The 16,175-nt window shown below is 41.5% G+C and overlaps 3 protein-coding genes across 3 annotated transcripts in view; 2 read left to right on the top strand and 1 right to left on the bottom strand.

Moving 5' to 3' along the window:
- The window catches only part of LOC126557492 (ATPase family AAA domain-containing protein 3A homolog), a 235,400-nt gene extending 232,771 nt beyond the window's left edge, over positions 1–2,629 (top strand). Inside the window, exon 4 of the mRNA XM_050213284.1 lies at positions 2,619–2,629. The gene's annotated coding sequence lies outside the window, so the exon portion shown is untranslated. The remainder of the gene's footprint in view (positions 1–2,618) is intronic.
- LOC126559613 (E3 ubiquitin-protein ligase hyd) overlaps positions 1–16,175 on the bottom strand; it is a 265,881-nt gene that overhangs the window by 195,476 nt on the left and 54,230 nt on the right. The window lies entirely within an intron of this gene.
- Positions 7,722–16,175, top strand: part of LOC126564958 (uncharacterized) — a 43,622-nt gene continuing 35,168 nt past the window's right edge. Inside the window, exons 1-3 of the mRNA XM_050222092.1 lie at positions 7,722–7,781; positions 8,600–8,615; positions 8,658–9,128. Of these exons, the coding sequence (XP_050078049.1) occupies positions 7,722–7,781; positions 8,600–8,615; positions 8,658–9,128 (547 nt within the window). The remainder of the gene's footprint in view (positions 7,782–8,599; positions 8,616–8,657; positions 9,129–16,175) is intronic.

Here is a 16,175-nt window from a genome sequence, read left to right on the forward strand (position 1 = left end):
TAATGATGGGACGACTAGTAGCAGCATTGTAGCCCAGCGTAATCGGTTTCTTCCATAACATTGTGACCACGGATACTGCGCACGGAAGCTTTTCTTACGTATAGTGAAATCCTGAACTATCAAACCATTCGCACAGTGGAACACATTTTTTTTAATGTCGTAAATTTGGAAAAAAGGTTTTTTTTTCTAGTATAAGAATTAAGTTTCCCTCGTTTGTGTGCGTTTACTTCGTTTTTTGATCGCTTTCTTTTTTTTTCATGATCATGATAGCTAAGGCAAAAAAAAAACACACACCCGGTAGATGGTACCTTGTGGTGGGAACATATACCTCAGACTTATTCACCGTACTATGAAAATTAAAAAAGAAAAACTCAATGAGTAATTAAAAATTCTTCCGCCGCTGACCTTAGTCATGGGAGATGCTTTCCATCGAAATCTTTCTGTTCGGTTTTGCTATGTACTATGAGACGTTGTGAGAAATCTTCTTCTGATTTAATGATATCCCGTTTTTTTTCTTTTGTATTAGCTTTGCACCGTTTGATTGTAGTGAACAAAGCTCAGAAAACATTTACCAGTAAATATGTATACACGTTTGAAGCTATAGGCACCCTATTTATAACGTCATAATCAATCATCTACCATAGGAAAACCGGAAAATGCTACTGCAAATTGCAAGTGCGTGAATAATAAAACTTTTGGACAGCTTTGCATTTTCTGATCAGCTGAAATTATACGAGAACTGGCATACGGCACATCCACAGTAGAATTTTGCACCGAATTTGAAGTATGCAACCTGGAAAGGATGCGGTACACTGTATTTTGCAGACGGATACTGATTGACTACTGGAGTTTCAATTAGAACCGATATATCATGTACGATGAAAATACCAATGACCAACTTCCGGCACGAAATGATTCCTTTTTTGGGTCCTTCGCTTTGGCAACAATGACGCGATTGACACGCTGCTGAACTGCAAGCAAACGTAATGTAGAATTTTGTGCACACTTCACAAAACAATCATCCTCTCTGTAAGGTATAGTAGAAGCGCTAAATAAAGTTTCACTCTCCCAGTATATTACAGCTTTTCGATACGATTTCGATGAACAAAACAAAAATCGACGATGAAATGAAAGTTTTAAGCAAGGAAAAAATTTAAATATTTGCATATTTACTACAATGGGACAAACTTTATGAAATGTAAAGCAAAGTGGCAGTGGAACGGATCACTAGCGGTTCAACACTAGTTAGAAAGAGGGGGAAAACGAAAAGGAAAAAATAATATATAAATATATTCATCAGCTGTGATCACCTAGTATATATATATATATTACCAATTAAACTACAAGCTAATAAAGCGATGCTAATTAGACACAAACATACATTATAGTCGAGTATTGAAAGACATATAATACACACCTAGACAACAACGGCAAATCGGGGATCGGGCTAAGATGGTTAGGCTAGGGAATATGAGACCAGCGATGAAAATGGGGCTTATGGCCTAGAAGCAAAGATGAGCGCTTTGAGAGACGGTAAAGGATAAGATAAAAATCCACTCCATTTAACAAGGAACAACTTCAATGAAGGCGAATGTAATAAACTCGTTAGGTTATACTGTTTCCTTTTGTTGAAGCACTTGAAAAAAGAATGAAGGCTATTAAGTGTAGGAAGCAAAGTGGAAGGACAATGATACAAGAGCTCTTATGATCGGTGTAAAAGGATGGTAATTTAAACAAAACATACAAGGGGATCAAACTCAACCACGAAATGAGGCTATCTATGCGCACGCAAAACCAGAGAGTGGTAACATAAATCAGGTGTGTACACGTTTCTGCCAAATAAGAAGGAAAGACACGATGCGGTGGTACATGAAAGAGAGAGAGAGAGAGGATAAGTGAAAACAATATATTAATAGATTTAATCGATATATATTTTCTAATTTAAATAGTAAACACCTGTGTAAAAGCTCCTCCTAACTGGTGTTCGATAATGAACAGGAAGTTTTGTAACGAGATGAAGTTAAAAGTTATTTTTCTGCTCTTTTGTATGTTCTTTTGCTTGCGACATAATTGAGACACAAAATAAACAGAACTTTACAGCGTAAATCGATATAATTTGCACTATTTAGGACAGGTCGTCGGAGTAGAAAGTTGCCGGAAATCTATGAATTTTGCGCCGTATAGAGTAGAACAGCAGAGCAGGAAAATGCCTGAGAATTGATGGCTGATAAACTCATGCTAAGTTAGGCCAATAATTGGTTAGGCCATCTTAGTGCTAGGATGGCACTGGACTCGAAAAGTGGTGGATGCAAGATAATAAATACATGCAATGGAAACATTCACAAAAATGACACGTTACCCTAGAGCATACATAAACCTAGTAATTTGAATTCAAGCATGTGTTGTTTGTGCGGTCGTTTATCAAACCAAATTCGAGTAATTTTTTCACAAAAATACACACATTCACGCATATGAACACACCAAATGAACGAAGCGAAAATATGCAATAGAAAGTGAACAAATGATGTAAAACAAGCAGAAAATACAACAACTTTGGATCCAAATGCACACTTATTGCAGAAAACAACTCCAAATTGCAGAACAAATGAAAAAAAGAGAAGAATTGGATGCGCGCCTATTAACTATTAAAACCATTCATTACAAGTTAGTTGGAAAGATTGATAATGTGCGCGAATGCGTCCGTGTGTTTGCGTAGTAAAGCTAAAATTTTCTCGCTGTTAGGTAAAGGGTACACAAACGGATACACACACACATATAGCAAAAAAACAAATTATAACGTAACAGAGTGGAAGACAAATCTCTAAAATAAAAGAAAAAAAAAACGCTCGTTTCAATCGAATTCCGATGTTTCGTTTAGTATTAGTTGTTTTTAATTTTGAAATTTTGAAAGAAACAACGTTTTTATATACTAGAAAAGTGGATCAAGAAATCTCCGGAATAACTTGAGACCGATAGTGACCTGCTGTTTTAATAAGACATTTACTAGCCAGAGATTTTTCTGCGGTTAACTCATAACAGTTAAGAACTATTGAAGCTTTTGACCTCGACAGAGTAGTAGTCAATTTTGAAGACGATAACAAAACAACAGCTACACTCTTATTGTCTTATATTTAATTTCAAAGCCGCATATAATAGCAAAACTAGGGTAAAATTATACAACTCAATGAGCTGTTGAGGAATCCCGGCAAGACTTGTAAGCATAACGATGAGCAACATCATATGCCAGGTAAAGGTGGATTAGGAAACTCTCACGGGATTAGAAGATGGGCTTGCCGATCTCCTATTTGGAGCTCCACGCCTCGCAGATAGACACTTTTTTTCTTATTAATATTATTCTTGGCTTAACGATCTTCTGAGCCATTTGCTCAAGCCAATGGCTTTCTATAGACTTGCTGATACCATGTAGTTGAATAGCCCGTCCTCACATACGGAGGGGCTGTCCGGATTTCAACCCCAGTCCTGTCGTTTGAAGACCGGCGCTGCTGTCGCCTACACTACAGGCCCTTACGTAGAAATTTAAAGGTCCATCTTTTTCGAACCCATTCACTTTTGCTCGGTGTCGAAAGCTAAACTGGAAGGTTTTAAAGGCGAAAAGGAATACAGTTACGGGTTATTTACAAAGTAAAATAGGCATCATTGGATTAAACCTCTATCAAGAATCTTAACAAAGAATGTAATGAACAAGTGGCACAAAATCTCGGAAGTGACGGCGTTTTGATGCGTTCGTCAGAAAGGTTAGATATTGGTTTTCTGCCAGGCAGATTTCTGCAGAGGAACAAGACAGTTAAGCAGTTGTATTGCCTGATAAGTATGTACTATGAATCGCTATTCTGAAAGCCAACGGGACTGTTGAATTTTTACGAGCTGTCTATATCTTGGAAATTGGATGCTGGTATCTAGTAATGGGGAGCGTTCCATCAGAAAATAAAGCTAATTTTGGGCGCTGCGGAGCGCACCCACGGCTCCGATTCCATGACTCCGAAACGAAGGCTCCGAGCTCCCATCTCCGAACCCTCGAGTTCGAACCCACGTCAAAAATGGAAGACCAAGAATTCAAACACAGAGCATGCCGGGAGGTAAGGCGACAATGCCGCTGGTCTTACCATGGCAGGATCAAGGTTCAAATTCCACCGTTTCCTCGTAATCAGGACTGACTATCCAACTACATGATATCGATAAGTGTAGTAAGAAATTAAATGGCCGGCGTAACACCGGAGGTCATCAATCCAAGAAGAAGTAATTGTACTGAAAATAAAGAGACTGTCAGAAATGTTCCGATAAGACAGGTTTTCCAAATTACAGTGGCAGCAGATTATTGAGAGTTTACTGTAAACCAGAGGAAAAGAGCAAACTTTTTCTATTGTGCTCAACACAAGGAACGAAAACCAATTCAACATTTCAATTACCTCTGCCTTCATTAATATAAAGTGAATTTCTACGAAGAACTTGTGTTCAAAATGAAGGTCATTTTAATTTCACCTTTGACCTATTGCTAAAATCATTTCATCAGTACATGCTACAACTGCTGCTGATACAGTTTTATTGCCATTTGAACATGCAATTACATGTTCGCTCTTTACTTAAATACGTTGGCAGGCAGGTGGTACTTTGTTTCGACACAAAAACTGGGTCATTCCCGAAAAAAAAGGAGGAAACAAAAACCCCAAAGGAATCCCCCTTTCCAACCCATGAGCAACCAGCTCGAGATTGAGTTATTGCATCGGGGCAAATTCTGTCCTCAACTATTCCCTCATTTTGTGTGTGTGTGGGTGTGTGTCCGTGTGTGCCGAAATGCAGAAGTTAGCAGTTCCGATCCACCCGGTTTGATCGGAACGCAGAACGTCACACCCCCGCCGAAGGGTGCGTGAAAAACAGACTTGGGGTAGAAAAACAAAGCCCAACCCCAAGCAGCAGCGTTGATGCGTTGCCGGGTGACAGAGCGCCTCCAAACCTCGGGAAGGTGCTTTTTTTTGCATTTGCGCCATTACAGTGCGGATGTTTAGGAAGGTGGAGGTGTCTGTCCCCAGCCATCTCTGCGCCCTTTCGGGGGTGGATCGAAAGAGATAGCAACGAGTGTGCGTGAGAAGGAGAGCACGTGCGGTGCAGGTTGCGTTAGGAATGAGGGAAGTATCGGTTTAGTCGCGCGTTGTTCGTCCGCCGGGTTGGTAACGGATTTTTCGTCGGGGGTTTTTTTTTGATCGGTGTGCAGTGCGTTGAACGTGATCGGAGGGTTGTTGTCGTTGTTGTGATCACTGCGTTTGACCGCTCAAGAGCTCACAGTGTTGGTGAATAAAAATTCGTTGTTCTATCATCAGTTGGTTGGATATATTCGGGTGGGAAAACGAGGAGGAGTGCCGCTTTCTTGAGGGCCAACACAACACGAAGGGCCGCGCACCGTGGCAGAGCAGACAGCTCTGACTGCAAGAAGAATATGTTCCATTTTTGTCTTCTCGTATGCCTATAAATAGTTGACGCGTGATCGTGCGGAACTCGGTCCGTTTTGGGGTTTTCGAAACCAGGGTTTAGTGCGTTCGTTTCCTTCTTATTCCGTTCCTTTTGCAGTCTGCAGTGAGATGTACGAGATGCTGATTGGTGATGTTCTAAAGATGCTTGTTTTGAGCATAATTTACCAGCAACAGTGCACAAGAGATCTTCAATTTCCCAGTGAATTATGCATATCAAAAGTCGTTATTGACAGATCCGCTTCGCTACTGAGTGCGCCCACAAGGGACACGCCTTTACACGCCCTCCGGTTACCAGGGAACCGGTGGGCGAAAGGCGAAAAATTCCAGCGGTTTCATCCACTTCCGTCGATGGCGATGGTGCCGCGATCGTACCGAAGCCGAAAATGTTTAATCAATCAAAACCATAGCAATACGGCTGCATCATTTGCACGGTGCGACTGCTATTGTTCGCATTCTTTTGGCCGTCGTTTGGTGCGGGCGTCTTGGAAACCAATGCCTACCTTTGGGGAATGTTTTCAGCATTCCTTGCTTTAAGGAGAGCGCGATGGAGCGGTTGTTTTTGTTGTGGCGCCATTTTGGCCGATTAAGAAGCTCGGTTCCGGTGTAGGTGAAGGGGAGATGTATTTGTAGTACGCTTGGGCGTCGTCCTGGGTGACGCACCAAAGTTGTTTGCCACCAGCACAAGCTAGTGAAGGTGTACTTCGGTGTACACGCGTAGTAAGTGCTTTCTCGGATATGGTGTAATGGTAGATTAATCGTTTCCAGATAACACTCTAACAACATTCGCCATATCTTTTAGGCATCAAATTACAAAAAGGGCTATTTCTTTAAGGATTAACTATCACAATTGCGGTGCAATTCCTGTACGCCAACGTAGCGAGGGCCGTGAAATTGGTTTACTATCATCGGATCAGCTCCAACAAACAACCCACCGAAGGGCCATGGTGATGATCTACTTTTCACTAATGACATCCCGCAACAGAGTCCAGGAGAGGGACAGGCTAGGAGTTGGGGACGAAAAGGGGAACTTACAAAAGGTTTTTTTTTTGGAACCAATCGGAACTGGCAAGTAGAGTGAGAATGGATTCGTTCTAAAACACCATTAACTTTTCCGCCGTTTCCGCTTGTTCATATTAAGTTTATGATTTGTACCTTTTATTCGGGGGTTCTCTAGATTGGAGGCTCTGGCCCGTTCCTTTCGCCATAGAAACGAAGCATTCAAATACTACGTTTTATTTTTTGTGGCCACAGTTGGGTTGCCAAAAAAAACTGTTTAACCCAGATTTGGAAGTTTTACTCACGCTAAAAACAACTACGCAATAATGCAGTGGGAAATTTCACTTAACTACCTTAAAAGTGGTTCAAGAAAAAATTTGAAAATTGTTTAGAAATATAAGCTGAATAGGTAGTAAATGAGAGATAATTTATAAAGCAATGAAATAGCAGCACAAGTGCAGTTGATGCTTCTCCCCCCGTGGCCTTGTTAGTGCTCTGTCTCTCACCTTGCAGCTGTGAGGGTAAACTCCAAGCGGAAGGTGATGGTCGAATTGATCGTGTCCGGAAACAGTATGGTGCACTAAGAGCAGGAATAAATAGATTACAAGTGAAAGGGAGAGAGAGAGAGAGAGAGAGAGAAAACAAGGGTTGAGTTATCGTGTCCAATTCGTGCCAGGTCGTTGGTTCCGGTTCATTGAAACTTGGAGGTTTAAGCAGGGCGTGTGGATGTTGTTGTTTAATGCAATTTTTCGACCCAACCTCGCGCAAAGCTAAAATTGGTTTGTGGCCTTTAGTTGGGAGAAACTGACTGACATTGACACTTATGGGGGTTTCGGTGAGGATCACCTTTTTTTGTTGAGCCCAATTGATTTCAAACAATTGTTGGGACCTGCTGCGAATGAGCTGGAATGTTGATGTTAATGTTATTTATTTGCTGGCAGCCCACGAAATTTAGAATACAAATAATTTAGTGCAATAATAGTACGATAGTGTTCTCTTGAAAAGTGATTACATTTAAAATGCATCGCGGTGTGTGTATTGTTTTTATGTGTTGAAAAGTGCTGGCAATAAATAAAGAACGGAAGAAGTGAAATTATAGAAGTGAAGAATGATCGTGTTGAAAGCGAAAGCACGAGAATCAATCAGTTAAAGTGAGGAAAGTGATCGAGTTTGATTGCTACTTGTTAATATTTAAACCGGAATTGGTAAAGTCTGTGTATGTAGAGAAAAGCAAACAAAATGAGTAGTAAAAACAACGAAGGAAAAACAACAACTGCTTCTGTTTATCGCTTGTTGCAGGTAAGTTATAGAATAATTAGTTTAACTTTAAATTATGCAAAAGAGTAGTAAAATTTACAATCGATTCCCCATGTATGCCGATCCACAATAGCTAAATTAAATTGTAATGAAGCCATTTAGTAGTTACGATCCGATCATCAAAGTCAATCAACCGAAAACAAGGAAGCACATGGTCTAGCATATGCAAACTGCCTCACCCAGAAGTACCAGAGAGGGCAAGCCAAGAATGCCGATCGATCTTTGACGAGAACCGAGAATCCATAAGGCCCTTCTTTGCAAACACAGCTGTACAGCTGTAGAAGCAAGCTGACAAAGCACTGTATCTTGATCATTAATTAAGATCCACTTATGATGTCTGTCTGATGTCTTGTCCGTGTGCGCAAAAAAAAAAACTGACCGTCAATGACCTGTGACCGATAAGGAAAATAAAAATGGTTCCGTCAATTCCCAGTAACAGACAGGGCTGGGCCCGTAATTCAGGAACACACACTCTGCTTCCTATATGTTTGTGCGCCATGTGTTTTCACTCAAAAAGAAAACAACACTTCGGTGTTACGTTAAGCACATGCGAGAGATTAATTACATCCAGCGGGGGAGGGGGGGATCATTTGGGTCGGTTTTGGGGCGTCTGCAGTTGCTACCAAACTGTCATCGAAGGGATTGAAAATGGTGGCTTAGCAATGATGTGCTGCTGACACGAAGTTAATGCACTGTTCTCATATTGTTCTGTGATTTTCATAATTTTTAAGGAGCAATTTTATCATTTTTGCCTTCTTCCATTAATTTAATTTTTTCCACTATTTTCCCTCCACTTTCAGAATCCGGCCCCGATATGTATGTTTTACTTTGCTCATCCATTTGGCATCGCTTCACCAGCCAGTGGAGCAAAGCTGGCCCAAGTTCGGGATAATGCCACCAAAGGATGCAAAGCAAATTCCAAACCTGTCGCAGTGGAATCTACCCCTGCCAACGGCACTGCTCCAGCGAATGTTGAGCCAAAGCAACGAAAATCGAACGGAAAAGTGTCAGACGGTGTACGCAATCCATCCAAATCGCATCGGAAACTCAATGGACTGTGCGGTGGTCCGGCGAACGGTGATTGCCAGTCACACCGCGAGACACCACAGAAGCGGCTAAAAAAGCATCGAACACATCGAAGGATTAGCAACTTTGAAAAGTTTCTGCTCGAAATTCAACACTCGCACACGTGCGGACGTGGCACGTCGTCCAAGGTGCGGCACATCGATCGTGAAGATCGTCTAACACCGCTCGAACCATGGCCAAGCATTATCTGGAATCGAGATTTTCTCATCCCGACGCTACTGCAAGCATTGGCCCAGCAGCACGGTAAGTAAATTGGGGGGGGTTTTTTTTGTGCTTTCCTTTTATTGGTGCCCCAGCTAAGGGTGGACCACTGAATGAGTTCCGTACAGAATAGAATACCTCGCGCAGAAAATGTAGTATTGGGGGTTGGGATGTTTTTTTTCCCCGAAACCGTACATGATGATTCAGTTCGGCTCCAATCGGCACTCATTTCGGCTAGACAAGGTTGGAAGCAATGGAAATACAGAGATGGGTACGCCCGGTCGGGAAAAGCCCCATGCGCCCAACCGAGTGCGGCATGTGTGAAAAAAATGTAAACAAAACAGCTGATGGGAAACGTGTTGCTGGCTTTTCCTCGCTCTCACGAACGCTGGCTGTTTTTAGTTCGGGTATTTTCCTCCGGACTTGAGAGCATATGCACACGCCTGGCGGCACTCACTCTCTGGCGAGTGAGATGCTTAGTGAGATGGGTTGGCCTAAGGTAAGGGTAAGGAATGTTTCTACTGGTTTCAGTTTGAAATCAATCGCAAGTAGAGACAAAATCAAATATTTCAAATTTTTCCTCATCTTTAAGGTGATTTACCTGAAGTATTTCTTCATTTTATTCGATAAGAACGGTCTGACCGTATTTTGCTAAACTTTGTTTGTCATCTGATATTTAATATATAGTTGTTGTATTGTTTTTAGCTTACAAATTTTGCTGTTATTTTTTTACAAATAATTTACTTTAGTTAGCGTGGGCCTAATGGGCAACGTATTTACGTTTAACATATGCATAAAAAAGCGAAAATATATTCCGATTTTTCAAGCAATTATAGCGTCACCTGGTGATCGGTTTGCTAGTCGAAGATCGTTGGATCATTCGAGCAAATATCTTTAAGATGCTGGCACTTCTAGAGAAGAGAAAGTCCACAGAGTGGAAGCCTCAATCTGGCTGTCCAACCTTTTTAAACAATTGTAGCATTCGACAGGAGCTACGGTTTTACAGGCACTGAAAAGGATGTCACATCATGTGCTTTTTTCTCCAGGATTGCCCATTGACCTGCAAGATTTTTAGCAGAAGGAGGAACAATGGACAAGGGGCCTCCCAAAAGTAGTAATTTTCATCAAAAATTATCACAAATATGACACATTTTTGGAACCATTTAAGCAAATGAAACTTGCAGGGATTCTGGTGGATGTCAAGAATACCAACCTAAACGAACCCCAGTTCCGACCGACCGAAAATATCAAAAATATAACAGCAATTTGCAGAGAAGAATATATCAAAACAATTCCAAAGCCAAATTGTGGATGAATTCATAAAATAGGTGACATCGAAAAATATTTTTAAAAAATATTTTTGTGACCTAAGGTGCTAAAGTACCATGTTATGTGAGTTTTACAAATTTATTTATGATCAAGTATGACGGCACGTTGTCTGAAACAATGAACATTAATAGTAAGGCATTTCATCCTTATTCTTTGCCCTATCCCGGGCATGCTCGGTTGACAAAATTATAAATTTCTTAAAACAAAAATGCAATTTATATTTAGAGAATCAGTAGAGTTAATAATAACATCCATTTTTTATACATAAAATACCCACAAATGGTCGCAGTTTAACATTAAGAATAGTACAGCAATAACACGTGTAACGAGTTAAGTACGACACCGGTCATGAGTGCCAACGTGGGTAGCTTCGATCGATGCAATGCGAACTCACTCACTGAGCTCTCCTTAAAGTAGGTTCTCCGCTAGCTATCGGTGCCCTTTCCTAATCGTACCAGCAGTAACGACACCGAGTCTGCCAACAGCCGCCAACGGTGCACGTTGTCCGTATGCCGGATTTGGTGATCGTCTCTCGAACGACCTCACCTAGCCGCATTATATCGGAAGATCCGGATTCGTTTTATAGATGCTATAGAAGATCGTCGCAGCCGATCTTTCGTTCTTTGTGCATATAAAGTGCAGGTGTAGCGGTAAAGTGCAACGACATCGACGCGCCAGTGTGGTCAGTGACGGTAAACTCGCGAGGTCATAACGGGGGAGGTGAAAGTGTGATGCCTTGGTGCCATGAATCGTGTGTTTGTGTGTGTTTTTGTGAAGATGTTTCGAGATACGAACAGGTGAAGCAAGGTTTTGTATCGAAAAGCGGTTTTACGGGCGCCAATTAATACGTTGTTTGATTGTGCAGTGTATACTATTATCGCAATTGTTGTTGAAAAAGCAACAAACGGGGGCTTGCTCACCTTACGATGCTTATCGAGCGCATAGTTTCATGCAACGGGGCGTAATTTTTGTTTTCCCTTTGGCAAGCGAAACACGCAGAAGGAACCGAAACGGACCAGAAGAATGGGTACACTTTTCTAAGGGAGACTAGACGAAAACAGTGGACGATTGGAGGCGACAATAGAGCGCCATTGTGTCTCTGTCGGAGCTTCACCACTATTTTGCTTCGGTGCTATAACGCTAAGGTAGGTTCTTGCTCATTTGGTAACATTTTAAAAGGACTCGCTAGCCTACAACTGTGCAGAAGGGGGAAGATTTGTCATACCTTTTAGCGCTGCTGCGCGCTGTATTTTGCAACGTTTCCGCTCTCAGCACACAAAACAATAACGGATTGGGGTCGAAGGAACTGTTTTTCCAAGAAATTACATGCAAACAAACCCTGTCCGTGGGTCTTTATCTTGCTGGGAAGGAAAATCGGTGAACACAGGGAAAGCATTGTTTCGAAGGAAGAATTATCCTACTTGTTGCCTTTGTTTTGTAGCTTTTGCTGAAAGGCGGCACGAATGTCTTGCAAATTGCATCCTTCCAGGCGCATTTATCTACCACGCTAGTCATTTAAAATTGTCTAGAGATAACCTCGTACTTAGTGAGGCGATTCACAAGATATCAATGGAGTAAACTTATAATATTCGTCCAATATCCCCGAAAACCGACCAAGCATCGCCTGCACGAACATATCATGCGAACGTTCAGCAACTTACCCCATGATACCAAGCTACGACACGGACCACCTTCCATCCCCATTATCCAACACCGGTAAATTAGATTCTTACGCTGGTACGATCGATTACTACCGTGTCTCCATTCATCCATGTTAAACGAAACAAAAACTGATACCAACTTTGTACCACTTTCGTGCGAACTTGCCCGTCGTCCGAGCCATCGTCATCAACGCCAACAACCTATGATGATCAATATAGTTCGTCCGATAATCGATTACAAGCGTTTGTGAATGTTTCAATAGGTGAAAGACAAAGCCAACGCAAGAAAAATAATCGTAAAAAAAAACTTAAACCACCTTCATGACGCAGAACGGCAATTCTTTTCTTACCAGTAATTGAACCATACACAGCCTTCAAGCGGTCTGTTTGTGCTGCACATACGCTGTGTTAGCAGCGATATCCTGTGAAAAGGAGCCAACAGCTGGTCCAGTTCCCTTTCGCTCTGGTTCATAATTTATCGTCTCAAAGTTCGTTGAATTCAATTCGTACCCGGCAAGTACTTGCCAAGTCGTTGGTCGGTCGGGCCGAGGAACAGGCGTGCAGAGTCTCTTCTTTTGCGTGTTCACATAAAACTTTCAAACCTAGCGGGAGGAGAAGAGGAGAACTTTTTGAACCAAACTCTCGTGCCTTGCCGAGTGAGTCTTGAAGTCCTGCACGATAACTAAATGAACAGCAGCAGGACGCTCGTTCAATGGAAGCTTTCAGCTGTTGGAAGATTTTTGGTCTTGGGGCTCGGGGCTTGGTCGTAGCTTAAGAGCCGTCTCTCAATACTTGATGATGTTGAAGAGGAGTAGTGTACAAGTGTGTTGTTTACTGTATATTTCAATTTGCCAAGAGGTAAACACTAGCACGGCCAGCTAGTCTGGTACCAACAAGTGGAATCGGTTCTGAGCCAAAGTAACACTCAAGAAGTTTTCTATTGTCATAGTGTTGAGTAAATTGTGATTGTGTAAAACATTGAGAGCTGACGAAGAGAGCTGGTTTATTTCGGTTTATTTATTGCTTTAATATCTGCAAAAACTGGCTAATTAATTGGATAAGATTGACACATCTCTGGGGCGGCCCAGCGATGTAGGCGACAGTGGCACCGGTCTTTACACGGCTGGACCGGAGTTAAAATCCCATCCGAACCGTCCCTCCGTGGTGTGGACTGACTATCCAACTACGTGATATCGGCAAATTTAGCAAGCTATTCGATGGCCGGCTGGACCTTAGAGGACGTTAAGCCAAGAAGAAGATAGATCCCTATAATAAGCATCCAGAAGCAGTGTCCTGTAAAGATTCCTTCAAGGTCTCTTTAGTAACGCCAGATTAATGATTTGAATACGATTCAAGCCCCCTTCATCCATCCAGACAACACTCTAGAACTCATTAAAATATTACGAGAAATAGCTCTTCAAGAAAAACCACAGCCGAGGGCAGACAGACGAGCCAGAAACTGTCAGCGCGCCACACATTTATGACATCCGCTCATTTTCTCCACCGCCATTTTTGCAACACCCAAAGCCGGCACAAAAATAAACGCCAACGATGAGTCACCATGCTATGACCAAAACTCAAGGGCGACAAAGAATTCGTCGTCTGCCTGTGTGTCACAGCAAGACTTTCGCTTCCAAATCGTATGGTTTCCATCGCTTTGAAACGGTTCCATGTTTCGTTGAATTCGTTCTCGACGGGAAATTGTTCCCCGAACCATCATCACGCACCACCCGGGAGGGATGCCACATCACTACTCCCATTAGTGGGCCAATTTTAACCGAAAACGAATGGGAATTCTTTCTCCAAACACTGGAAGGCTAAAAAATCGTACGCACACACACACACACAGTGGACCTATGCAACGAAACGAAACTTCATAATCATCTTCCGAGGAACCTCACAGGAGGTATTCAATGAACTGGCTGGTGATGCCGTGATCTGCGTGTACACGGTTTGCAGGCGCAATGTTGAAGTACTATTTTTGGTTCATGTTCTGGAGGCTTTTTTTTACATTTCGTTTAAGGCGGTAGAATAAAGGCATAAAATCTTATTACGAATTGCACGCATTGAAACGGTTTGCCGGCCAACTACCACTGATTTACTAGACTTATTGATACTATTTCGTTCAATAGTCTGTCCTCTTTATGGAGGAATGGTTCATATGGGATTTGAACTCCGGTCCTGTCTTGGTTTCTCCTTAGATATAGGTTATACAGTGACGAACAATACGGTGACGGTATAAGACCACTTTATGTCCGCTTTTTTAAAATCTGATTTCGACGTTTCTGCTTAGTATTACTTGATCAAATTTTGGTCGAACGATCAACAGCAACTGAACGATCTGTAGCATCTTCGTTTTTTGTCCAAAAATGTACCAATGATTGTGCAATAATAATAAAAAAAAACCTGTAATAAGTTTTAAAAAATTTCTACCCAAAAAAATACAACTTTTTTATTGGCGCACCAAACCAAATCCTTCCAATCCAGTTGAAAAATGCAACGAAGGGATGTTAAAAAACTTTTTTCATGATCTTATGTGTTTTAACCGTATTTTGATTCATCTAATGACAGGAACGTATTTCCAAAATGTTTAGCTAAATTTCACAAGAAAAAAACTAAGAAGATTCCTTGAAAATTGGCTTCACAATCTTATTTTTGCCTAATGTGCAATAGCTGGTGGTCTTTTATTATTGTCCGTTACTGTATATGAATAACAGGTCGGCTGATAATTTTCTGGCCTGACCTATAGAAGGCACTTGTAAATTCAAATCCATTTTTTTTTGTTTGTATGAACTTTGAAACGAGTTCTGTCAAAATTTGACAGCACTCGGACAATAACCTAGTGAGCTAGAGCATTTTGTGTGACGCAAATTTTGTGTTTTGAGTAAACATGGACAAGAAGGAATTTCGCGTGTTGATAAAATATTGTTTTTTGAAGGGGAAAAATACAGTTGATGCCAAAAATTGGCTTGATTGGACTCCGAACCATAAAGTTGATCGAGATAGCTGACACAATAAGGATATACAAGGATCGTGTTGGACATATCGTTCACGAATATTTGGGTATGATAAAGATCTGTGCAAAATGGGTGCCGCGCGAGCTCACATTTGACCAAAAACAACAACGAGTTGATGATTCGGAGCAGTGTTTGGAACTGTTTGAGCGAAATTCTAGCGAGTTTTTGCGTCGGTATGTTACCATGGATGAGACTTAGCTTCATCACTACAATCCAAAGTCAAATAGACAATCATCTGAGTGGACTGGACGCGATGAACCTGCTCCAAAGCGAGGAAAAACGCAACAATCAGCTGGCAAGGTTATGGCGCCAGTTTTTTGGGATTTGCAAGGAATAATCTTCATCGACTATCTTGAGAAAGGAAAAACCATTAGCAGCGACTACTACATCAAGTTTTTGGAGCGTTTAAAGGACGAAATCGCTAAAAAAAACGGCCACATTTGAAGAAAAAACAAGTTTTGTTTCATCAAGACAACGCACCGTGCCACAAATCAGTGAAAACAATGGCGAAAATTCGCGAATTAGGCTACGAATTGCTTCCCCACCGTATTCCACAGATCTGGCCCGTAGCGACTTTTTTCTTTTCTCAGATCTCAAAAGAATGCTCACTGGGAAGAAGTTTTCGTCAGATGAAGAGGTGATCGCCGAAACGGAAGCCTTTTTTGACGAAAAAGAAAAATCCTTTTACAAAAATGGCATAGAAAAATTGAAAGACCGCTATTATCGGTGTATCGCCCTTCAAGGGAGGTATTCTTTTAGGTCACATTCTTTTTATTTCCAATTATTTCACCAGTGATAATCTTCCATAATCGAGCAATTTCTAGCACAGAGTGCATCCTTGAATTTTCCCCAAACATGAATGTTCGCTTTATTAAAGCTATTTGCTCTCACCCATTTTTGCAACGTAGATTAAGTGACAACGTGTTGCTTATCTGGGGCTGCGGGGAAGAAAAAAGAAACGTCACGTAGCTCGTTTAACGCTTTTCCGCGTCCCAACGCTGGAATAAACTGTGCCGGATGTTCTCGTTGCTGTCTTCGTATCGCGTTCTTTGCGTTCTTTATATTTGCCCCAATAAATCTCT

Source organism: Anopheles maculipalpis, chromosome 2RL (genome assembly GCF_943734695.1).
Source record: "Anopheles maculipalpis chromosome 2RL, idAnoMacuDA_375_x, whole genome shotgun sequence".
NCBI classification, from domain to species: domain Eukaryota; kingdom Metazoa; phylum Arthropoda; class Insecta; order Diptera; family Culicidae; genus Anopheles; species Anopheles maculipalpis.